This window comes from Macrotis lagotis, chromosome 1 (genome assembly GCF_037893015.1).
Source record: "Macrotis lagotis isolate mMagLag1 chromosome 1, bilby.v1.9.chrom.fasta, whole genome shotgun sequence".
Classification (NCBI taxonomy): Eukaryota; Metazoa; Chordata; class Mammalia; order Peramelemorphia; family Peramelidae; genus Macrotis; species Macrotis lagotis.
In genome coordinates this window covers 682,469,226-682,496,464 of record NC_133658.1, presented here as the reverse complement: position 1 = coordinate 682,496,464, position 27,239 = coordinate 682,469,226, and the positions used below count along the sequence as shown (strand labels likewise).

General features: G+C 33.8%; 1 protein-coding gene across 1 annotated transcript in view; it reads right to left on the bottom strand.

Annotated features, from left to right (window-relative positions):
- CCDC141 (coiled-coil domain containing 141) overlaps nucleotides 1-27,239 on the bottom strand; it is a 353,841-nt gene that overhangs the window by 54,600 nt on the left and 272,002 nt on the right. The window contains 4 exon segments of the mRNA XM_074215601.1: nucleotides 9,620-9,732; nucleotides 11,562-11,745; nucleotides 13,204-13,398; nucleotides 13,803-13,943. Coding sequence (XP_074071702.1) covers nucleotides 9,620-9,732; nucleotides 11,562-11,745; nucleotides 13,204-13,398; nucleotides 13,803-13,943 — 633 coding nt within the window.

Sequence of the window (27,239 nt, the reverse complement as noted above, 5' to 3'; positions counted from 1 at the left end):
TGCTTTTCTTTTCATTTTTTTCAGAGTGGGAAGGAAGGGAAATAGATTTCTTTCCTTCCTTCCTTCCTTCCTTCCTTCCTTCCTTCCTTCCTTCTTTCTTTCTTTCTTTCTTTCTTTCTTTCTTTCTTTCTTTCTTTCTTTCTGGCATTGGGGTTAAGTGGCTTGCCCAAGGCCACACAGCCAGGCAATTATTAAGGGTCTGAGGTCGAATTTGAACTCAGGTCCTCCTGACTCCAAGGTCAGTGCTCTAACCATTGTGCCACCCAGGAGCTCCAAGAAAATAAATTTCAATATCTTTTTAAATAAAAGAAGATGTGAAATATTTTATGTATTTTTAGATTAGATCACTGTATTATTAGTTTTACTTTGTTAAAAGAGACCTCTTATTAAGTAGAAGTAATTTGTAAAACTTTGCAACATAAAACAAGGTTTTTTAAAAATCTTATCAATTCAAAAAGATCTTGTTCAAGAAAGAAAATCTTTTTGAACCTGTAATCTGATACTAATAAATCTTGCTACTGATTCTATTTTGAGTCATCTAATATTTGATAAATATATCATCTATATTTTCATCTAAATAATTGATAAATTTTAGTTCTCAGTCAAATATAGATACCTACAACACTCCCATAGAATACCTTCCAAATTAAGATCAAATTATTTTAATCACTAATCTTAGGATCTATCATTGCAACACTTCTGAATCTAATTGTACTATATTTTGCTTCACACTTATCTGCATATTCCCCAAAGAATAGTTCAAAATGCTTTTAAAAACATTTTGCGGGGCAGCTAGGTGTCACAGTGGATAGAGCACTGGGCCTGGAGTCAGGAGTACCTGAATTCAAATCTGGGCTCAGACCCTTAATAATTACCTAGATGTATGGTCTTGGGCAAGCCACTTAACCCCATTTGCCTTGCAAAAACCCTAAAAAACAAACAAAAAAAACATTTTGCTAAAATATAAACAAACAGTATTTCTCTGTTTTACCATCTAGGAACCATACCAAAAAAGAATCTAGGGTTAGTTTGGCATGACTTATTTTTAATGAAGTCAGACCTTTGGGATGGATCACCATTTTCCCCCTAAATGTTTACTATCCATCTCTTGAGTAAAATGTTCTAGAATTTTGACAAGAATCAAAGACAATTTTACCATTTTATATTTTCTAAAATTTATTTTTTTCTTCCTTTTCCTTTTTTTTTAAATTGGGGCCTTTTTCAATTCCTTTTTAATTTCCTACTGATATTCTTTGAATCATCACAATCTTTTCAAGAAGAATGGCAATGGGCAACATCAATCTCTTCTTTCAGAACTCAAAAATATTAATCCAACCTAGCCCTTGGAGAGTGCTGGCATAATCTGTTCACTTCCATATCATCTCCTCATTAATCATATTTTACAGAGATGTTAAAAGAATTATTGGCATGTTTATTTGTCAATGTAAAATCTAAGGATAGGTAATTTTATACAGTAGTTTACAAAATGTTCAAATTAACATACACCCATAAGATATGTAATTTAATACATTATATATAACAGAATGGAGATGCTCCATTTGGTGGAAAATAAACCAGGACTTCCAGTTGTGCCTAATGGTCTTTTCATATCTGAACAGGTTCTTCATGAAGCATTTCATAAAGATATTTCATTCAAATTAGTTCATTTATTCTCCTGTATTGGAGGAAGCATTTACTAGCAAAATGATTCTTTTTAGACATGTAGACATATAGGATATTTAACTGTGGGGGCTATTGTGAGACCCTCTACCTAATCAGTTAACTGAGCAAGGGATTACATAATAGCTCTGCAGGCAAGGCCAACTAAATAGAACACCACCCATGTGGTATGACTTCATTAAGTTAGACATAGGTAGGACCCTTTTCTTCCACATAATAGCCAATTAAAGTCACTTCTTGTCACTAAGGGTAAAAATATATCTGTGTCACTTGGGAAAGCTGCATACTAAAACAGACTCATATCTGAGATCAGTCAATAACCCATCAATTAGACAGAAGGTCTCTAAGAAATGTGACTCGAGGAAACTAAATTTGAATGAGAAGAGAGAAGAGTAAGGTGTGAAACATTGGTCATTGTCAGAGGAACAAAGGTCTGTATGAAATACATGGGGTATCTGGGGGATGCAGTGGGGAATTTGAGGTCACTTGGCCTTCTGACAGTTAAAAAAAGGAAAATGAAGGTGAGAAATCAGTATGTATGTATATATATATATATATATATATATATATATACATATATATATGTATATATATATATAAATAGAAATATGTCTCCTTTATAAATGCCTATATGTATGTATATGTAAGCATTGTGCTAAGCATTCTATAAATTTTATTTCATTTGATCCTCAAAACAACCTTAGAAGATAAATGCTATTATTATACTAACTTTGTAATGAGGAAATTAATGCAAATGGAAGCTAAGTAACTTGCCCAGTGATACTTAACATGTCTGAGGTCTTCCTGACTCCACTCCCAGCATCCTATCCATTGTACTACTTAGCTGCTTCCAAGAAAGGTTAAATAAAGATGTTTAAAGTGAACAGAACACAAATTTCAAGGATTTGCCAATGTTGTTCCAAGATGTTCTCCCCTAATCCTGAGGTTATCTCTAGTATGTTCAAACTGAAGGGAGGAAAATATCAAAATTTCCAATACAAGGACTCTTGCTCTTTACTCAGACAAATTCCTTAGTTTTAACTGAAGGCAGTAGTAAAGGGGCACTCCTTAACCTGTCTCGTCTGTGGCCCTAACATTAATAACTATTACTACTCAGAGACTTAGGGGTGCCCAAGTTATTAGAAACATGATAAAATGGAAAAGAGAAAATGTCATGTTAAAAAAAGAATCCATATCAGCAAAACACTTATTTCATTTAGAGACAGCAACTTAGATTCCATAATGGAAAAAAAAGACAAGTTTGAAAGTCAAGAGACTGGGATCCTAAATAACCTCTGCCATGAAGTAATGTGGAAATGCACTGAGCTCCTGTCCATTCCCTCTTTAGGCTACCTATTTACATTATAAAATAATAATATCAGGAGAATAACTTGATCTGATGACTGAGTTCTAATCTGAAGAAAGAATTGTGTAACTCTTTCCTTAAGCTAATCATTCTCCAAAAATGTCCTTCACTGAAATCATTTTAGCCAAAGGCCTACTCACTTTCTGAGGAAAAAGTTGGATGAAAATTTTAAAATTCTGAGTTAATAGAGAATGGATTAGGATGATGGCCACAAGGTAGAAATGCCTTAAATTAATGAAGACCCTGCCCTATCCTCTGATTACACCTATCATGTATATAGTTGTCTTGCATGTTGTTATCCCCATTAGAATATTAACTCTTTAACTTTGATTTCCCAACACTTATCCCAGGGCCTAACATTTAAAAATGCTAGTTGACTTGACTTGACTTAAAAGAATTGAATCATTTAGGAAAATCATTCTCCAGAATGACTATTTTAAAAGGAAGACTGTTCAGTGAACTTTTACCTTCACTCTGTAGCTATTGAATTTTTATGGAATTTGTCTTTGAATGTCTTGAGCCCCATAAATTATAGCTTGAAAGTCTCTTGAGCAGTGAAACTTTCAAAGACCTAGGGAAACTCTCCTCTTTTGATTTCTCTCTCTAGACACAAATATTTAGTATCAGAATAATTTCATTAATAAATAGTGTCTCTGTCAGACCTATGCCAACAATATAAGGGTATTAATATTTTTCATTCCACAATAGCATTGTGACCTTAGATAAATGAAACTCATCCAGTGTCATAGTTTTCTAATTTGTATATACTTTCCCTAGAATATTGAATGACACTAAAGTAATAATTTCATTAAATTATGAATGAAATCAAATTTTATCTTTAGCTTCAAAACTCCCCTGGCGACAGTAAGTTTTGATTCCTGGCAGCAAAATTACCATTTCATCCAATTTTATTGTTTATATTCATTAATGCTATTATTGTTTGTCCTTCATTTTTGAAGAGACCCATGACATCAGAAAGGTGATGAAAGTAAATTGGATTTAAGTGAGGCAGGGCTGTGAAAGTCAGCAGTCTCTTTGTCTCCTCAGGAGTCAATTGAGTCCAGTGGCAAGACATAGGTTAGGACAATTGGAAATGCAGTGGGAGACCACAGCCTTTTTAAGCTAACGTCTTTCTCAGGTCTCAGTTTGACTAAATTCAAGGAAATAATATCTTCTTGGGGAATATCCAGAATAGAAAGTCTTATAATAAATAGCCTTGGGGATTTGCTCCCTGTGACCCAAACATTTTTTGCTAAGATCAATACCCTTTAAATACAACATAACTGATTCAAGTGATTCTTTGATAAAATTTTACCTGATGTTATTTACATCCCTGACCAAATAATGCTTGGTAGGGAGCTTTGTATCTGAGGTATATTGCAAATAATTCTGATAATAAAAGGAGGAAAGACATAATTGAGCTACTTAAAAGTGAAGTTTATTGTTGTTGCTCTTTCATTTCGCTGTCTGTCTGATTTAGTGTCTTGTACCAATTGCATCAGAGCTTCTATGTGAAATGATGTCAAGTGGAGCTCCTGACAGCTGTAATTGGGTTCCATCACTTTTACATCGAACGGCTGGTGGTTTGTCTATCAGAACCAAGGAGCTGCTGGGAAGTATTTCAACTATGGAGACCAAAGTTCCTTTGAGATTAGAGGAGAACTAGACTGTTTTCACTGAAAAGAAAAGCTCTTCTTTTATGAAAAAATGTAAAATTAGATGACCATTTAATAATGGTGGAAATGAATGTCTTTATATTAATGGGCAGTTTATATAGTATGAATGGTATTCATTTACTAACCAGGGATTATTTCATAATCCTTGGGTTAGCAAACATAAATATTTCAGAAAAGAGTATAATGAAATTTGGTAGATTAAGTAAGAAAGTGCCCTAAATTTAGCATTTGGGGTTTTTGTTTGTATTTCCCAGATGTGTAATTTTACTGGTAAAAGGAACCCCAGGTGAAGAATGGCCCTGTCCTAATGAAGATTGGCATTTATTCTACAGTTTTCAGCCTTAGGAATTGTCTGGGTACTGAGAAGTTAAATGATCCCCTGTATAACTTGTATGTGTCAGAGTCTGGTCTTGAACTCACATATCCCTGCTTCCAAATCCAACTCTCTAATGAATTAGATCATGTTAATGGTATAGTATTTACCATAATTTCACATTAAAATTAGTATTATTTTTCTGTAATTTAGATCATCTAATAGCAACAGGAGGTATCTTTTCTGTCCTCTGAATTAAGATTAGAAGAATTATAGTCCTGGAATGATGCCATTAGCCTTATGGGTTCAGAATCATGTTAAGTAACTACATGGTTGCGGGGGGGGGGGGGGGGATGTCCTAGGAGAATTTTCCTAGAATTTGTGAATCTGTGAATTTTAACAGAGAACAACTTTTCTTATCTAATTATACAAGATATTTCTATGGTGATAAATAGGAATCTTTTAGACTTTCCAGGAGCCTAAGAAACCAGCTGCTAATGAAAGATAGGCTTGAGATAAGGTAGTTGGTGGCCAGAGAGCCTGTGAACTCTTTGCTTCACACTTACTAGAAAGGAAGCCTAAAAGGAGGAGGCTCTTCTAACCCAAAAGCACAGAGCTAATTATAGCATAGTAGTTAAGGATGGAATATCATCACTGACTCACTGCTCTAATTTTGAAGGTTTTATTATCCATATGAGATGCATTTTATTAGCCCTTGAATGTTTTAATTGAAACTTCTTTATAGAATAGTAAGGGATCTCTGAGACCATCTGATCCAGCCTTCTCATTTTCAAATGAAAAACTGAGACCCTTAGAGTGAATTACCCCAAAATTATACAATCATAAGTCCTCTGACTCTAAAGTCATTGATCTTCCCATTGTTCCAGTTACCTCTTTATAAAAAAACCACATGGGTTGGGAGGTGACAGTAGGGAATAAATGCATAGAATAATTGTGATTTAAGATTCCTAATTGTTGTTCAATTGTTTCAATTATGTCAGACTATTTGTGACACCATTTGAGGTTTTCTTGGCATAGCTACTGATGTTGTATGCCATTTCCTTTTCCAATGGATTTTACAAATGAAGAAACTGAGGCAACCATGCTTTAAGTGACTTGCAAAAAGTAACACAATTAGTAAGCATCTAAGACTGCATTTGAGCTCAAGCCTTCTTGACTCCATTTCTAGCATTCTATCTAGTGTACTGACTACCTACATACAAAATGAGAAAAAGCAAGAGATTTGTTGACACTTTTTTTATTTTTACACTGAATTCTCTTTGAAAAACTTCTTACATTTAGCTATATTTTTCTGTGAGATATATATTTGTTCACATGATTATGTCTTTATGCTGTTTAGTAGCATTTCTATTAATACATCATTAAATCTTTCTTTTCTGGTCTTATATGGTGGTAGCATTAACTTTCCAGTATATATGCATCAAAAATTATCTGAGACAAAATTCAAAATTAATTTATATTATATTAGTACTCTGGTAACAGGATTCTCTAAGTGAGGAACAGTATATTATTAAAAAAAATTTCAGCAGATTTCATAAGGATCTCTAACATGTAGGGGAGAAAAACAAAAAAATTAGTGGGAGAGGTCAAAGGGAAAGAGAAACTGTTATGGTGGAAACAGCAACAAGGAAGAAAAATAAGGGGAGAGGATTGTGTGAAGAAGTGACCAGGGACATTTTTACTACCTTTGACAAATATTATAGCCTCCTTGTTTTATAGTACATTTCTGAAAATAAAACCTTTGAGAAGAGAGAAATGGTGTCTAATAAAAAGAAAAGGAGAATGGAAAAAAGCCTGGGAAAAGAGAAGAATAAAATATATTTGTACTGAGATAGTGCTCAAGTAGCAATACAGATATATCTTTTGGCAATGCATAATGAGTTTACTTGGGGTGAAAAAAAGACATCAAACCCTTAACGACTCTCTGTTGCCTTAGTTTTTGTCTTTACCTTATCTATAATTTCCTTGCTGATTCTCTGTTCTTTTCTTGTTGACTCTTTTGGTAATGAGTAACAAAACTCATTAAAATCACCCAAAATGGCATTTTTCTTTAAAGCATGTCTCTTTTACACAAAGTGGTTATTAGTGAAAGCCTAGGTCAAGAAAAGAATATCAGTCTCTTCCACTGGTGAGCAAATATTTATTTTAAAATGATCTCTGTAGTTTTTTGTCTTTTAACAATAAAACATACACTGCACAAGATTTTACCTGTGTAGTTTACAATTTAATTATATAAATGTATCTTACAAATTAAATTAAATTGATTCAACTAAATCTAACCTTCATTAATTACCTACTATGTCCCAAATGCTATGCAAGGTGATGGGGATACATAAATATAGTCTCTATCTTTATACAGCTTCTATTCTATTCTATATAAATGCATAAGTAAATAAATATAAAACTTATGAAAAATAACAAAAATGATTTCAAGAAGAACATTCTAGTAACTAAAGGTGGGGAGGAAGGACAGTTTAGAAAACCTTCAGCTGGTACAAGGTTGTCCAAAAAGCAACCCAAATGAAGTTGAGATCTCACTAAAATGGCAAATCAAAATATAATGTCTTGTTCAATAAAAATTTTTAAGAATAAGGTTGGATAGCCCTAATCAAAGAGGTAGTATCTAAGCTAGGATCCAACTAGAGCTTCGAATTCTATGAGGTGGAAGTGAGTTATTCCTCAACCATTCCCCTTCAGTATACCTGTGAAAGAGAGGCATTTTTAGTAAAGACTGATAGTTCGAAACTAATTAAGGAGGGGAAAGGACCTTAGGAGATTCTTTGAAGAACAGAAGCACTGTAAATGACAACTATTCAGAGAAGCTGAGGCATTGGAATTGGTCTGGGTAGAATGATAAGTGTTTAACTGAAGTAGAAAAAATAGGAAGATGGGTGCCAAAAACAAAATGAGTTAGAGACATTTAAAAAGAGAAAGGCGCTATCATTAAGTACATAGTAGCAGAATGCTGAATAGAGTGGGATGACAATGGTGAAGGACTTTAGAGTGATGGTAAAAGCAATTTGGCAATGGTCATTTTACTTCTCCAAAATTATGGGATTGGATAAATGACTCCTAAAGTTATTTTAGTCCAAATGCTCTATATCTAATAGATCATAGGACCTAGAGCTGAATTCTAAATTAGTCTTTCCCTTTCCTCTGAATTGCTGTAGGATTTATTTTCTCTATATTTTCTGGCATTTATTCACATACTAGATTATATTGTTATTTTAATATTTCATAATACATGTATGTATATTTGTATATCTGTATCTTGCTTCAATTATAATCTCTTTCCAGTAAGTGACATATATGCCTAATATTATGAGAGGTGGTGGTACTACTGGTAACATGAGAAATGATATGTAGACTACGTCATCTCTCTCAATGAGTTTGAAATCTAACTGAAGTAATAAGATAAAAAAGATGATTAAGTTCTAGAAGTATTTGAAAGTCTTGGAAGAAGGAAGGAGACAAGCTTTTATTTAGTCCTCTCTATTTACCAAGCACTATTGGAAACTATTATTTCATTATGATCCTCACAGCAGTTCTTGGTTGGGGTGGTATTCCTAATTTACTATTGATGAAACTAAAGCAAATAGAGGGTAAGTGATTTGTCCAGGGACCTACATGTAGAAAATGTTTGAGTCTGTATTTGAACTAAGATCCACCTAACTTCAGGTCCAGCATTCTTTCTATTCACTGGACTACCTAAGCTGTTTCTTCCACAGAAAGAAGAGTTCTGAGGGGACTGAAGAATGTAAGGAAGCTTTCATGTAGCAAATGAATCTTCAGCTAGGATATTGAAGATATTTAAGAAGTGGATGGAGGTATGGAGCTCAGAACAAATAAAGACGTGGAAACAGAAAGTTATTCCTACTGTGGGCAGTCTTCTAATAACTGTAATGTGCCAGGGAAGAGTGACAGAGAAATCTAGATTGAAAGAGTGGATCCAAATTATTAGATCCTTCAAAAACTTTTCATGAAAGAGAGAATTTTTCATTTTCATTCAGTTTTATTAGTTTCATCAAGTCCTAGATACTGTTAAATATGCTTTCATTCAAAATTTCCTATAACTTTTACTCCATTAAGAATGGTAAAGTTTGACTTGAAAGTTCCTGAAAAACATTATATATGTAATGAAGATATACTTTATCTCTTGGACCTCAATATAAAGAAAATTCATATCCATCTTCTAGGAATGTATATATATATATATATATATATATATATATATATATATACATAACCTAATGACTACTGGCAGTTACTTCACAATGAACATTTATTCTTTTTCAAACAATACAGGAAAAAATGTAGTTGGAGCACCCACTACAATTTTATTTAGTCTTCATTCTAAGTAATGCTTCCCCCTCTGTAATGATGGAAAAGAAATAGAATTAATTATAGGAGACACCCAGATAATGATGTTGGAAAGCTGTGAAACAAATGTGCCCATTCTGTCTCTTGAGAATTTTCATTAACACATCTTTGTACCAGACATTTGATCAACACATTTTTATTAAAAACGACTTGAAAAGACATATTCTGGCAAGGAGAAATTACCTCCAGCTTCTGTTCAAGTTCCGATAGTGAGCTACACAATTCAGCAACAGATTCCAAAACCTCTTGGTGTTTTGTTATTATTTTCTCAGCATATTTCTGCCCTTCTTCCAGACCTGGCAAAAGACAGGAAGGAGGGAAATTACCGAAAGGTAAATCTTTCAGAGGAAAAGTTCAAAAACCCCATCATATAATTAGCTATCCTGGAAAATTATCTGTAATATCTAGGATGTTACTAACCTAAGGAAAGACTTTAAAGCACATAGCTTGACAGAATTTCTTTCTCCAACCTCAGTATTTCATCTCCTCTCTCCTTGCCTTTGAATGGCTATTCTCTACATCCAGTTTATTCTTTTTCTTCATTTCAACCTCTGGAAATCCCTTATCTTCTTTCAATGCTCTATTTATGTGCCACCCATTCCCATAGGATATTTTCTAGATCCCTAACCTCCTAGGAATGATACTCATCATACTATCCAAGCCCAATTGACAGATTATTAGCTAGGTGAATTGCTTAAAGGGGCTATAGGAAAGGAGGATTTCTCATTTTGACACATAGGATGCCTTTCCTGGTCAAGAGGAAGGAAAAAATAGATTATATATTTACCAAATGATGGCGGGCTACTGGATCCGAGATTTCAGTGGCAGAGGGAACCCTCAGGTGAGGAACTCTACCACTGCTGATATTCACTTTCTCTGTAGCTTACAGGATTAGGGAGTTGATGTATGAAAAGTCTATGAAATATAATTTCTGTGTAATCACCAATCTTTTTTTACTATGGGCATATTGGCAAAATTCCTTCAATAGCTGCCTATCTGAAGTTATGACTATATGAAATTTAGTGATTTGCCCAGGGTCATACTGTGGTCATACATAGGTATGAATTGAACTCAGATCTTTCTGATTTCAAGATTTTTCATCTATAAACTGACATCTAACTTGCTCTCACAAGGAAAAGAGTCAAGAAGGTTATTTTCTTCTTTCTTCCACAATGAGCCCAAAATATTTCAGAGATTCAAATGGCGAATGGTCAGAAAAGCCTGGAAAGACTTACATGAACTGATGCTAAGCAAAGTGAGTAGAACCAGGAGAACATTATATGCATTATAACAGCAGCATTATATGCTGATCATCTGTGATGGATATAGTTCTCTTCAGCAGTACCATAATCAGAGACAATTCTAATTGTGGTAGAAAATATCATCCACTTCCAGAGAAAGAACTATGGAGTCTGAATACAGACCAAAATATACAACTTTCTATCTAAAAAATCATTTTATGTTTTATTTTTTCCCCTTCTCAGAGTTTTTCATTCTCTTTTGTTCCAATTCTTCTTTCCCAACATGACGAATATGGAAATATGTTTAACATAATTGTACATTTATTATCTGTATCAGATTACTTGCTTTCAAGGGGAGGGGGAGGGAAGGGAGGAAAGGGAGGAAAGGAAAAAATGTCAAACACAAAATTGCAAAAAAATGAATTTTGAAAATTATCTTAGCATGTAGGAGAATAATAAATTCATTTTTAAAAGTATATTTAAAGTGTAAAAAGGTATTTTTATTTGTTCTTTTCCACAGTTTTGTTTTTCAACATGTATAATTTCTTGCCTTCTATTATTTTTTGCTGCCCAAGGTTATTATTCTATTCTGGTTTTGTTATTCTATAGATAAGCAATGGAATGGGGTGAAAAGAAGGCAATGGGGAAGAATAAGTTAGATGAAGGAGGTTAAAGCTAGCATTTTTCAGCTTCCTTTGGTAGGACTCCCTCTCTCTGATCCCCACTATTGAGTTTTGCTGTATTTGGGCCTCCTCTTGAGTCTTGGAGCAGGTAAGTATGGGGAAGAACCCCAAGGGCTTGAAGTAGCTACATTTTCCACAGGATTAGGCCTAGTACAGATTTGTTCAACAACACATCACCAGGGGCCTTAAAAGAGCTCTCACCATATAAGTGTTTAGCCACTGCAGTGATCTCCTGAATCCTCTCTTCTTGTTGGGGCACCGTAGGCATAATAAACTTATTGAACTGCTTATGAAGAATGTCTACGGCCTCCTTTGTCTTGCACTCAGTGGAGTATTTTCCAACTCTAACAACTGTAGCACTGGCTTCTTCACACCAAAATTGACACTAAGTTAATGGGAAAGAGTAAAGAGATTGAAAAGGAGTCATCTGTACAAAGTTCATAATGGTAGTCACTGAAGAGTCTATTTTTTCATTTCCAAGAATTCCCTTGCTCATTTAGGAGTATTTTCTAAATCATAATAAAACAGCTGGCAGAAAGAGATCTCATTGTTTTGAATTTGGATAACATAGAGAAAAAGAATTGTAGAAATATAGCATCTGATCTGTCTGTTTTTCTCCCTTAGGTTTCTCCTGAATCTTCTCTCCAATACCTTGAGAGAGAATTACTTTCTGTAAACAAGAATAAATTTAATTATAATTAGCAATTAATAGTTTTTTTAAAAGTCTCAAATATCAATTTCAAAGATTAAAAAAAGGAACCAATTAGAACCAATCAATATATTCTATGTTACATGTATATACTTCATTTCCAGGATAACATTTTGATTTGTCCAAATAAAATCACTTGTAGGGCTAGTATTTAACCCATGAACAGAAGGGAGCTTATTTAGGGAGCAGCACTTTGACCTATCCTTCAGAAAAGATACCAGTCATATTTCCAGAGTCTAGAGGGGAATTGAAACTGTTAATCACTAAAAATAAATAACAATGATGAAAGGAATGTGTCTGACACAAGACAGAAGCCCTTTTGCAGGGTGAGAGATAAGAAAAGCCCAATACTGTTAGGGGCTAGGCTTTAAATAAATGTCACATAGCAGCAACAAAATTGTCAACATGGTTCACATATAGAAGAATGATTAGCTTTAATGCAATGTCTAAATGATGAATTTAACTATATTAAAGACAACAAATGCACATACCGTGTACTAGTCATAATAAATCTAGCATACTGTGTACAATGTGCACATAGGTATGTAATATGAAAATATTTATTCATAATTTATTTTATGCATACATATATATACATATGAGTGTTATTATATATGCATCCATATATGTTATCTTGGAGACACATTTGGGTTTGTAGTTGGGTAGATTTGGGTTCAGATCCCCCCTCAACACTTACTTGCTATGTGACTATGTAAGTCACTTAGTAGAAAATCATAAATAGGGTCCTATATCCAGGTTTCCCAAAACTGACAAAAATCACAGAGCAATCTCCTATTCCCATAGAGAGTAGCCTAATATTCTCAGTATAATTCTTTCTATCACTTTATAAATATCTGAATCCTTTCAAAGTTTGAGAAATATATGCAAATTTCTAGGTTGTTTTTATTTTTACAAATTCCAAGGTGATTACAAATATCATCAGCCTGTTCGCAACTCTTTTGATTGCTTCTGTACCTAAAAATTTAATTAGTGAAACAGAATATTATTTGCTTTGAGGTAAACTTCCCAATCTACTCAAATATTATGAACAATTTCTAGTCAACTAGACTACATCCTTTCATTACTCTTTCTCTAGTCTGAGCTGCAAAATCTCATTTAGACTTGGGTTAGTACCTCTTCCATCATCTCCTGAAGATGCTCAGTCAGATCCAAATTCTTCTTGTAATCTTCCACAACTCTGCCAAATTCATCTACTTGTTTTTTCAAGTCTTTCATTGATTGCAATACGATTGCTACTTTATTGTTTGGATAATTTAATAAAGAATCAGGTATTTTTTTATCAAAATTTTCCATTTTTTTCTTTAAGGTCTGAACAAAAGAAAAATTGATATCATAGTTATAATAATATAAGAAAAATTATTTCTATTTATGTGGACAAAGGTATTTCTAAGAGTATTAACCTAGAAAAATAAAAAAAATTCTTCACTATTGTTTAAGCCTAATGATCACAAATATATATTTTAAGATTGCTTTTCCCTTCAGGTTAGCCAGTCCTTTTTTTCTTTTCTTTTCAAAGTATTAGATTCATTCAAGTAAATCATAAATATCTCTTAGGTGAGGAGTCCAAGGGCATTAAAAAGAGTAAGAGTTACTGAAACCCTGTCCATATCAGCTTCCTACAATGAACAAAGCCAATAGTGAATTGGGACTTTAGAACTGAAAAGTGACAAGTAATAAAGATATTATTATAGGCCCATATATTTATTACACACCTGCATTTTTTCAGCATAAACATCCACCTGCTGAATTTGGTTTTTGAGAGCTTTCAAATTACGAGCTTTTTCCGTTTTCTTGGAATAGTTAAATTTCAAATTGTTAAATTTCTTTTTAATATCTTTGAATGATTCTCTATGCTGCAATTGGAGAAAGAGGAAATACATTTTAAATTGCATTAATATCTTACTTTAATGATTCATTACCTAAATAAATGAAGGTACCAATCATCTTATGTACTGGACATATTTAGGGCACCGTTCCATAGAAAATAGGTCTGCACAAATGAATATATGTATATATGCTTGTGTATATGTATGAATACATATATACTTAAAGATGTATACATGTATTGTCCATTATATATGTATATGAGTACACATATTTGCTTGGGCATATGCTTATATATATTCATGTAAACACAAATGTATAGCATATATAGATACATATTTGTTTTTAAGTATTTATATATACATATAGGAAATAAATCAGCAAGCTACAGTCCCAGGATCAAATCCATATTGCTTCCTGTTTTGTATGGTTATAGCTAAGAATGGCTTTTATATTTTTTGAAAATTGTTTAAAATTAATATTAATTAAATTTAAATCAATTTATTCAATAATTATTAAATATTTTAAAATATAAAAATCATTCTTAGTTTGTTGGACTTTTGTGTACCAACTCTTGGTTTACACCTTCAATTTTAGTATAGAAAGAAAACTTCCTCTACCAATGAAGATTAAGCATTTTCTTCAATTTACAGGCCTAGAGAGTTTCCTTAAGCACTTGATGATTGTTTGACTTTCCAAGAATCACATAGAGAGGCAATATCAGAAGATGAATTTGAAACCAGATCATCTGGATTCCAAGAGCAGCCCTCTATCAACAGCTCCCCTTTAAAAATTGAAAATATGATGTATTGGAATAGAACCGAACCTCTAATCTAGTGAATTTTAACTTTTTGTGGGTGTCATAGACCTCTTTGGTAATCTAAAGTGCCATGGATCCCTTGAGATAAATAAAATACATAGCATAAAATAAAATACAGAGGATTAAAAAGGAAGCAAAAAATAAGTGAAAATGAAAATGTGATTTATTTATTCATTGAAGTTCTTAAACCTCCTGAGGTCCCTAGACCTCAGCTTAAGAGCTCTAGGTTCAATTTCCTAGTGTTCTTATCAAGACAATTTATCATGTCATTTCTGACACTTTACAATCTACAATGCACTTTACATATATTATTTCTGAGTTTCACAACAGGAACTATGAATTAGGTGGTGAAAATTTTGTATCAGGGGAAACTAGGACTGGTTATTCAAGTGATCCCAGTTTATCCCATCATATTTCCTCCTCAGTCAGCCCCATTCTTACACTTATTTTCAGTCTCTAGCTCTCTACTGACTCATTTCCTATTGCCTACAAACATGTCATGTCTAACAAAACAAAACAAAAACAACCAACAACAAAAATCCTACTCACCTGATATTTCCATCCCTGCTAATCATTGTCCTATATTCATCTGTCCTCTGTAGCCAGATGCCCCAAAAGTTGTCTACAATATATGCTTCCACTTTCTTACTTTTTTTCTTAACTCTGTATAGTGTGGTTTCCGACCTTATCATTACACAAAAACTGCTTTCTCTAAAGTTGCCAAATCCTATGGTCTTTTCTCAATCCTCATTATTCTTAACCTTTCAACAGTTTTTGATGCTACTGATCACTTTCTCCTTGAAACTCTCTTCTCTCTTGGTTTAGGGGATATCACTACTTCCTGCTTTTCCTCCTACTGATTTTACCCCTCACTCTCTGTCTCCTTTTGTTGGATCCTGCCTTCTGACCCTAAGTGTCCCTTGGGGTTCTGCCCTCTTTCCTTCTCCTTCTGTTCTACTTCACTTGGTGATCTCATCAACTCCTATGGATTTAATTACCATCTTTATGCTGTTGATTCTCAAATCTACATATCCTTCCAATCTCTCTGCCCATCTCCAATTTTATATCTCCAAATGAAAGACATGCTTTACTGGCTGTCCAATAGACATCTTAAACTCATTATCCTTCCTCTAATCCATCCCCCCTCCTACTCTCCCTTACTGGATTCTTCATTAACTCTCAACCCCATATCTAAACTGTTGCCAAGACTTGTTGGTTTTATCTTTGAAATATCTCTCAAATATACTCCACTTCTCTCTTCTTAAGATTGGTGGCAATGTAATGATTATTGCAAAAGCAAGTAAGTCTGCCTGCCTTAAATCTCTTCCCACTCTAATTCATCCTCCATTGAGTCAGTAATTTTCTTGAAAGTTAGATCCAGTTTCTGTCTCACACACACACCCCTACTCCACTCAGTGAACTCCAAAAACCTTCTATGACTCCAGAAGGAAGTACCAAATGCTTTGTTTGGCATTCAAAGTCCTTTATAACCTGGTTCCCTCCTATTTTTTTGAGTCTCTTATACCTTATTCCTTGACAGGTACTCTTTGATCCAGTCACATTGACCTCCTAGTCAGTTATCCACTGGCTCTTCCCTATTCCTGGAATATTCTCCCTCCTCTACTCTGATAACTGATTTTGCTGGCTTCCTAAAAGTCCCAATAAAATTCCATCTCCCATGGGAAGCCTTCCCTAATCCCTTTTAATTCCACAAACATTGTTCTCTTAGCTATTTCCTATTTGTCCTGTATATAGCTTGCTTTGTATATGTGTGTATATTCTCTCTTATTAGATTATAAACTCCTTATGGACAGGGACTGTCTTTTGCCTCATCTTGTATCTCCAAAGTTTAGCATAGTGTCTGACTACTAGAAGGCACTTAATAAATGTTTATTGATTGATTGATTTGTACATAGAACACAACTATAGAGGGTAGGATATGAATCCAGTTTAAAGTAGCAGAGGGGAATAAAAATTCAGGTTGTCTGCTTATACAGCTCCTTTGACTATTATATACTTCCAAATGAATTATTATCTTATTACTTTAAATAACTGATAAATTGAATCCGATTAGAATGAATAATGAATCTTATGAAGTAGTCACATTTTTTAATTTGCACAAATATTTCCATTGGACTGAAACTAATCACAGTAGTTTACATAATTATAACTTCAAAAAGTGCAAATTTGAATTCATGTGACTATTTCCCACATTAATTAGGACTTACCTGTACTCTAAGTCCTTCCATTTTTTACTATGCTATAATTCTCATTTTCAATGATTTGAAATTAGGAGTAATAAAAATTTTAGTGGTATTTTAAGCTTTATTAGTTCAAATATTCATTGAAAAATTTTAGATATCCTGTATTTATATATATATATATATATATATATATATTACTCTTTCCTTATTTTTCACTACAGATTATCTCTCACAAAATGCCAATTTATGCAAAACTTTTTTAAGTCACCTAGATATGTCTGTGTAAAGATGGTAAATGGAGAATTGCAAAGAAAGACATGGAATAGTAGAATGGAAAATATCAATAAGGATCTGCAGAACATTTAATTCTTGCTCTGAACAATTTATCAATTATATTCTTCATGTATGTTCTGGAAGAGATTTGCTATTTGTAGATCATCAAACACAAGTCTAAGAAAAATCATCATTTCATCCAAGAAAAGCAAAGTTGTCTTATGACAAATGAAAATACCTGACCTGAATTGAAAAAAATTCACTTTTTTATTTCACATTTAATTGACCCATAGTTCTAATATAAACTATGTAAAACCTGACAAAGACTTTCCAAAATTTAAGAATGCACTGAAAATATTACCAACACAGGAAGCACTTGGAAACCCTCTACTTTTTGTGCTCCCTATGATTCCCTGAAATAGTGAGAAATACAATAAACAATACTTGTTTTAAATTCATATGGAGTCATTTATCTGACAGGCTTGGCCATATTATTGTTGATAATTCAATTCAATAAATATTTATTTAGTGTCTATTTCAAAACACTATGAAATGTGAGCTGTTAATAGAAGCTGTATACCATCTCTTAATGGCAGCAAACAAATGATTTCAGAAGGAATAAAGATTGCACACATGTCAACTTATTAGTGTCAATAATAACACTCTGGCTGCCCTACAAAGCATTTTATCAGAATGATTATTTAAAATTTTGCCATGTTATGGCAACAAACAACTCAAGGGATCAACCTGGTCAAGATATATCTTGGACTTATCTTTAATGATTTAGTGAAATCATTGGCAAATTGCCAGCTGACCTGAATAATAGGAACAATATCATTATTGCTTTTGTTATGATCATGTAAGAACTAGAATTCTTATCTAGATTTGCCTTTGAATGATTAATAGTATTTACAATTTAACTAAACCAAGGAGATGGAAATATATTAAATATATACCTTCATAAAACATAATTTTGAAATAGTATGCTTTATATAGAAAAAATTTATGATCCAAAAACATTTAAAAGACACTCCTCAAAGTAAGGGCATCTAGTTGATTATTGGTTGGAGAATTGTCAGATTAAAAAATTATATTATTGTCCAATTAATATGCTTACCAAAGAATCAGTAAAGTTTTTAAATTCTATGTCATCTGGGGATTGGAAGGCATATATATTTTATGCAAAAAGGGAAAATGAATTCAATTATTGTATCAAAATATCAAGGTCTATATTCATGCATAACCATGGCAGGTGCCTTCATAGTCCCAAAGGGCATAATTGACTTAAGTCTCATCTGTGGCTTCAGGCATGCCATCTATCATGCTTGAGAAAACAAAGAATACTTTGATATATCATTGGATCATTTACATGATCCTAAAAGATAATTTAATTTGATCTAACTTTGTTTATCACCCAAATCCAGAAAAATTAGCAATAAAATCCTTGGTCAAATGTAAAGGCTGGGATTCTGTGTGATATTCACTGTGCTACATCCATTCTATCATAGTAGAAATATTAAGCTCTCTTTGAATCTAAGTTAAACTCCATACCATGCTACTTGAAAAATCAAGTTCAGATCCACAAATTAAATGCTGATAAAAGAGAGCAAAAGTTTATTTCTGTTTACTTCGGTTTATACCCTTCTGCCAAAGATGATTTATAATGCCAGAGAATCTCTTCATGGAAATGTGGGTATGTTGAAATGGGATTGGCACATTTCTGACACATGAGATCTCTGGTCTAATAGTTGCAGCTGCTGATACTTTTCCCTTTTGGCCTAAGCAGAGAACCAATTCAAACTTAGAGCCATATGCTTTTCCCAAACCCCCATATTCATTACTACCACCCTTCTAAATGGAAATTATAAGCAGCAACAGAGTTGTATAAAAGACTTTGCATCTAGAACAATACAAAGATCTCTCAGTCACTCCTAAAAGTTCTCTTACTAACTTCAAATTTAAAAAATCTAGCATACTCTTGCAACCCTGGTTTATTCTGCCTTCCCAACTCCACCCTACAACCTTGCTTCCGTACACACATTGGATAGAACTGTTCTGTTGGATAGATGTTCATCCATGGTGTCATAATTCATGCAGCTGTTTCTAATTTTAGTCAGCCTGTCAAACATAGAGAATGGTCAGAGATGTCTAAAGTCAACTGCTAAACTTGAAGTTATCAGAAGAGCCAACTAAAGCATAGGCTAAAGCAAGAATCACCATATCCTGGATTTACCAATATAATAATATTATTATTATAATGTTATAATATATTTTATTTATATTATATAATTATTATAATTATAACAATGTTATTTAAAATATTGTGATTATTGAAATGCAAATTTATTCATATATTTAAAAACCATGATTGGGAAAACAGAGGGAATTTGGATTTCTAGATGTTTAATTTGACTTTTCTGTCTCTCCCCATACCATTTAGGGCTGTATACTTTAGATAGCACCTGGAAAAAACTGAAATAGGGTCATCTCACTTAATTCTTCTAGAGTTCATTATTTTGTTGATACAGGTAAATAAGGATCATAGATTTGGAGTTGAAAGGGACTACAGAAGCCAAGTCCAAGTCTTTCATTTTATAAATGAGGAAATTATAGCTGAAAAATTTTAAATGATTTGCCTAGGGTTACATGGCCAGTAAGTATCTAAGGTGAAGTTTGACTCCCTCTCCACTACCTCACCCAAGTGTGTACAGATCTTAATCCTCTATATCTTACCAAATGAGAGGTTGTGGATGTCATAAATGCTCTTCATCTGGAGGTCATTTTTTCTTATAAGTAGAGGCAAGAACATGAAGCTATTGAACTAGGAATTAGAAAAACTTGGTCTCAATTTCTGCTTTTGTTGATTGCTTTTGATGATACCGTTATTGCTCAATCTGTCTGACTCTGTGATCTCATTTGGTTTTTTTGTTTTGTTTTGTTTTGCTTTGGTTTGGTTTGGTTTTAGGCTTTTGCAAGGCAAATGGCATTAAGCGGCTTGCCCAAGGCCACACAACTAGGTAATTATTAAGTGTCTGAGGTCACATTTGAACTCAGGTCCTCCTGACTCCAGAGCCAGTGCTCTATCCGCTGCGCCACCTAGCTGCCCCTCATTTGGGGTTTTCTTGTCAAAAAACTAGAGTGGCTTGCCATTTCTTTCTCCAGCTCATTTTACAGATGACAAAACTGAGAGAAACAGGGTTAAATGACTTTCCCAGGGTCATATAGCTATAAGTGCCTGAGTCTAGATTTGAATTTAAGCCTTCCTTATTTTAGATCCAATTCTCTCTCCACTGAGTCAACTAGTTTCCTTTCTTACTGGATCTGTGACTACACATAAGTATGGTTACTTCTGTGAACTTAAGTCTCCTTATCTGCAAAATGGATGGAATGATAACATAATATCTACTTTTTCCTCAAGGCTTAGATGAGATTCTGTGTAGAGAACATTGGGAAATTTAAAGTATCACAAAAATGTCAGTTATTATTATGACTCTTTCCAAATTTAGCTGTTTTAGTCCTAGAATAACAGAATATGGTCCATCTCTAGGCCAAACCTTGAAGACTTAATAGTTTGATGGATACTCTTAGACCTCACACTATTAAAAATAACCTTCAAGCAACCAAAGTCATTGCCACCCTACAATTAAGAATCAGTAGGATTTTAATGGAGGAATTGTTTTTAATGAGTTGACTAGAGGGAAAAATGACAGTTATGAATTTTAAAATTGTAATCCTTTTCAAAAGAAGTCAGAGTCAGACATTAGATTCTGAATCTCTTGAAAACAAGTAGACAGGGGAAAAATGAACAAAGATTCAGGTGAAATTTGCATTTCTTAGATTTTCTTGACCTGTCTGAAAATAAATCTGGTATAAGAATTCTGACATTTTATAAGCACTATGTTGGCACAATACATTTGTGTAGGGAACAGAGGACATTTTTCAGTAGAGAAAATGAATCAAAAAGAGCAAAGTGTTTTATGATAACTGTACCTGGGCACCACTGTAAAATATCTATAATTTGTTGTCAGTGCCTCAGACCCTTCTTCCTTTTATAAGTCTTTTCCTCCTTTCTACTTCTTTCCTAATCTTGTCTTTCTGTAGTGATTAAAGTCATCAGGGGGTATACTCATCATTGGATTGGGCTCATTTGTTCCTTCACAAAATGGCACCTGGCTACTCTTCATTTTCAGTCCTTATACAGTATAAAATTTTTTCTACTAACATTCCAAGCCAATGCCTGAGAATGACTTTAAAAGTAATCTATTAGTCTCAAGAGGAATGCAAAGCTTAAACAGGCCCTACCAAATTGGAAATGCTTTGAGTGCAGGTTGAAAGGTGACTGTCTTGTCATCTAAAGATTAATATAGTTGATGCATTTTTTCCCTTCTGGTCACATAAAAACATATAATATTTAGTAATAGCTAACATTTGGGAATTCTATTATGATTCTTTTTTACAGATGAGGAAATAGAGACAAACAAATAAAGAGACTTGGTCAAGGACATACCAATAATAAATGTCAGAGACTGAATTTGAGGCTTTGCAAAAAAGAGCTCATTAAATTTGTTTGAATTTGTATATAATAATTATACGTGGGCCCTAAGTGAATGGTCCAAGAGACTCCCTATATGTACATTTCATAGGCATAGAACTCATGGTATCTATTTTGGGCTTCTCAGAGGACTTTTACAATATATATTTATTATTGGTTCTTATCTATGTTCTAGGATAGAAGAGCTTCAGATAGACAACATGATATATTATTATTAGCATTATTATGAAATAATTTAAAAGTTAGATGATATACATCTAAAATTATTTGCCCAGCATTGTTATTTTGAATGTATGTCATTAATATTCATAGCAGCCCTGTTTGTGGTGGCAAATAATTGGAAATCAAGTAAATGTCCTTCAATTGGGGAATGGCTTAGCAAACTGTGGTATATGTATGTCATGGAACACTATTGTTCTATTAGAAATCAGGAGGGATGGGAATTCAGGGAAGCCTGGAGGAATTTACATGAACTGATGCTGAATGAGATGAGCAGAACCAGAAAAACACTGAACACCATAACATCAACGTGAGGCAATGATCAACCTTGATAGACTCACTCATTCCATCCGTGCAACAATCAGGGACAATTTGGGACTGTCTGCAATGGAGAATACCATCTGTATCCAGATAAAGAGCGGTGGAGTTTGAACAAAGACCAAGGACTATTACCTTTAATTTAGAAAAAAAAATTGATTGTCTGATCTTGCTATCTCTTATACTTTATGTTTCTTCCTTAAGGATATGATTTCTCTCTCATCACATTCAATTTGGATCAATGTATACCATGGAAACAATGTAAAGACTGACAAATTGCCTTCTGTGGAGGGTGGGGGGAGGGAAGTAAGATTAGGGGAAAAATTGTAAAACTCAAAACAAATAAAATCTCTAAAAAAAAAAAAGAATGTATGTCATTTACCTATTTCCTTTTCCCTTTCCACTCTTTATTAGGGACCTATTAACCATGCTAGGACTATGGAAAATTCCAAAAGTATCATGTAAATGTAAAGGTAATTTTTGAGGGAACCATGAAGAAAACAGACATAAAATAAACTTGTCATGCTAAATTTAGAAATTAAAAAAAATGTGACCAAACTATAATAAGCAGTGTAGTATCATAGAATAGGTCTCCACAGAGAAGACTGGATTCTAATTCTGCTTTGACATTGGGTAACTTTGGATAATTTCCCTGCCTTCAGTGTTCAAAGTTTATGTATGAACATATATATATATATATGTATATATATATATAATGTATATATATATATATATATTCAGTCTTAGAACAATGATTCATAATGTTTGAAGTATAGAAAAAAGTGATCATTTTCTAAGTCATGGTTTACAACTGAGGTTTAAAAATTCATTTATTCACCTTAAATCAGATAATGGGAATTACATATGGGTTTGGTGTTTTTGTTTTGTCTATAAAGGACAAGCATATCATACTTCTGCAAATATGCTACTTCTATTTTTTGCAAGGCAATATGGTTAAGGCCCAAGGTCACAGAGCTAGGTAATTATTAAGTGTCTGAGGTCAAATTTGAACTCAGGTTCTCCTGACTCCAAGGCTGGTTCTCTGTCTACTGCGCCACCTAGCTGCCCACAAATACTCTACTTCAAACCTCTTAAACCGTGTATTCTCCCCAAACCCAACATGATCTTCCTTTGATTCTATTGAGTTGTTTCAATAATATCTGACTCTTCATGACCTCATTTGAGGTTTTCTTGGCAAAGATTCTACAGTGGTTTGCCATTTTTTTTCTTCAGTTGATTTTATAGATAAGGAATTAAGACAAATAGGGTTAAGTAACTTGCCCAGGGTCACTCAACTAGCAAGTATCTGAGGCAACATTTGAATTCAGGTCCTCAGTGCTCTACCTACTGAACTACCTAACACCTCTAGTCTCCCTTACCATAGTATGTCAGTTTAATTAGGACTGTGTAAATTGATTTTGGCATGATCTGTTCAGTCTTTTCTTTCATTGATAGCTGAAATAATGAACTGTTCTATGCTATGAACTGATAGGTAGAATATGAAAATGCATCAAGAAGATGATTTATTTATATCCTAAAGAAAGGGAGACCAAGCAGACAAGACCCAAATCAACTCCGTGTTTCAGAGATGCCAAGAGAATAGTAACCTGAGGACTCTGATTAGCCTACTTATGTTGGTGTTCTATTAGTGTTCATGTAAACATCATTTGTGAAGAATTTTCAACACCTTGGCAGGCAAGTAATATATAATGCATATCCTTTCTATTAAGCTCTGCAGTTCGTTTATTGAAATAGTAGGTTGTTGGGTAAGGAACCTAACATTGTTTTATAGAGTAACCTGGCCTCTGTAAATAAAAATAAAAATTAGTTCAATAAAATTTTATATTTTACTTAGTATTTCAAGTAGATATAATGGTAATAATGATGTCTATATGCCAAACACTATCAGCTGTTTCTTGCTATTTTGAGTTCCATAACAGAAAACATAGCTAACACTTATTATTTAGACTAAGGAGCACTGGAAATATACCTTACAATTATTTTTCTAATAGGACTGCATTAGGTTTGAAAACTCAGGGAGCTTATGCTGTTTTGCACAGCAGCTACATATGTTTATGGTGAGAATCAAATCTACCCTAATTTATTGCATTTTTTTACTTGATTTTCTCTTTCTGTTAACAATATAACCCCAGGGGCCATAGGGGCAATGATCTCCAGTTTTACTCTGGTCTTTCCCACTCTTATACAACTTAGGCAGGCTGTATGCACACCTTTGCCTAGAACTTGCTTCTTCTTCATCCCAACATGTTTAAATTCTCTCACAGCCTTCAGCTGTGATCTTAGATGTCGCTTTCTCCCAGAAGTCTCTCTTGATCTCCTCCTCCTTCCAGGCAAAAATGATCTCCACTATATTCAATTTTCCCAATGCATATACAACTTAATTCATCCTGCCTTGTATCTAATTTATTTGTTATATGTATATTCAATCAGGTTGCTCCCAAAAGGCAAGGATTGTGCTGCTGTTATTCTCTTTGTATTCTTAGCACCTAGCTGGCCAGTACCTGACCCTGTTTTGTTGGTTCAGTGCATTTGTGCCTTTCATTGATTCAGGAAGCCTCCAAGTTGCATATAAAATGCATATCAAAAATTGCTTTATGTTAGAATTTTAAAGAATTGACCAGGTCCTTGGGGCAGCTAGGTGGCACAGTGGGTAAAGCACCAGCCCTGGAGTCAGGAGTACCTGGGTTCAAATCTGGTCTCAGACACTTAATAATTACCTAGCTGTGTGGCCTTGGGCAAGCCACTTAACCTAATTTGCCCTGCAAAAACCTAAAAAAGAAAAGAATTGACTGGGTCACTGAGAGGTTGGGTTACTTATCATAACTATTGCTATCAGAGGTGAGTTTTAAAGACAGATTTTCCTAATTCTGAAACTAGCCTCTATTGCTAAATACATAACTAAATTATCATCCACCACATGGTCTTAGGTCATCTTTGGTCTGACTATATACTCTTCCTGGATTATCTTTCCCACATTAGACTTTCTTAAAAGTCAAGATGATGCTCCTTTCTCCAAAAAGTCCCCAACTAACTCAGCTTCAGGTGACATTTCTCTTATTCTAAATTGTCTCAAAACTTACATAAGAATTCACAATTATATAATGTCTTAGAAAACATTTTTTCTACCAACAATTCTGTGGGTTAAGTCATGAAAATAACCTCATTTTAATATGAAAAATTTCAATTTACCAAGATAAAATAATCTCATTCCCAAGACTTTATAAATAGTGAAGCTGATATTTGAAAAAAATCCCTGATTCTTATGAACTCAGGGTTTTTGTGTTGATTACTCTGTTCACAATATCTTGCTTCCTCCTTAAGTATGATAGCAACACGAACTTACTTACAAGTTGTCTTACAATTGTCTTTCTTTCCCATGTATATATTTTGATTTTCCAACTGTTATTAGAGGGCTAAGACTATATCCTCTAAACATCCTTTTGAATTGCAGGGCATATTTTAGAATGCATTGAAAAGGGGCATAATAAATTCTTGGTTAATTAGCAATTCATTCATGGTATAGTGAGCACCTCTTTGAATGTTTTGAATGTAGGTTTAAATTCTGGACTCTTCATTTTCTTTTGAAGTTTTGTAGCAACTATGTGACATCTTTAAGTCTTAATTTCTTTATATATTTATTATGGTTATTGGACAAGATGATATCCTGCAGCTCTAAAATTCCATGGTTTCATCATAGTTTTACCTCCAATTAAACTAATTAGAAAATGAAGTAATAAATAATAGTAAATTTGTAAATTGACTTTTGAATGACAATAAAACAATAAACGTTCCTTCCATATACCTGCCACTCACCGAAGATATACAGGACAAACAAAAGAATTCTATTTCAACCCACCCTGATTATATCATCCAATGCTAGAGATAACACTGAGACTGATATTATCAGCTGTCCTCCCCCCCCCCCCCCGCCCCGCTCCTTTTTTTTCTGTGTAGAAGACATAGTAAAACTCTCCAATTGGACCACGGAATTAGTTTTGTTATAAGACTGGTCATCCCTAATATCACATGACTGTCTAATGCAGAGACACCTTTGTCATTCCCGAAGCTACATTTGTAGTTGTTTCCTCAGGCTTCTGGAAAGGCTTTCCACCCAGAAATGATAGTTCTGTAAATAGAAGTACTGAATCTAGGAGCCTGCCTACCCATCAGTCCTAGCACCACAAATGGCACAGGCTTGACTTATCTCCCAATAATTCGAACAGAGACTGGGTTAAGGGCTGTTAGGGGTGGTCCTAACAATATCATCAGTAAACGCAGGTATTCCTCACTTGACCATCTCTGAAGGATTAAGAATGACCACTTTTGTACAGTAAAGGCAATGATAAAAAAAAAAGGAATGAGTCACAGAATCGCAGAATTTGAGAGTCAGAAGAGACTTGGCAGTAATATAATATGACCCTGAGTACAGGAAAATGCTTTTGTTTGGGGACAAGGGATCATAAGGTGAATCAGAAAAAAAAAAGATAAAAAATGCTTCCCCAGTTGCTCTAGTCAAGATGTATGAGACTGTAGTCCTGTTTTAGAAATAAGCTGGAGTCCCTAGGTATTTTCTTTAACAAAGCATTGCAAGTTCCTACTAAAAAAGAAAATGTTAGCTGTGGACTATAATTTGGAGACACCCAGAAGACCCAATTATTACATCTCTGGCTAGCTAAGGGACTATCTCTAATAACTCACAGTCCCAAACTAGCAAACTTGTCTCAGTCCCAAAGCTTTACCTCCTGGGTCACAAAAAAAGAATAGTAAAATTCTACAATCATTTGCACTGGGCTGAAATAAAAAATAGTTGTCAAAGCTCTGTTCCTGTTTCCCTCCTGTTGGATCCAAAAGGAAAGGGGCCACATTCTTTCTCTCATGTCATGTTCAAGTCATGATCATTTTATAGGGCATGCACCTG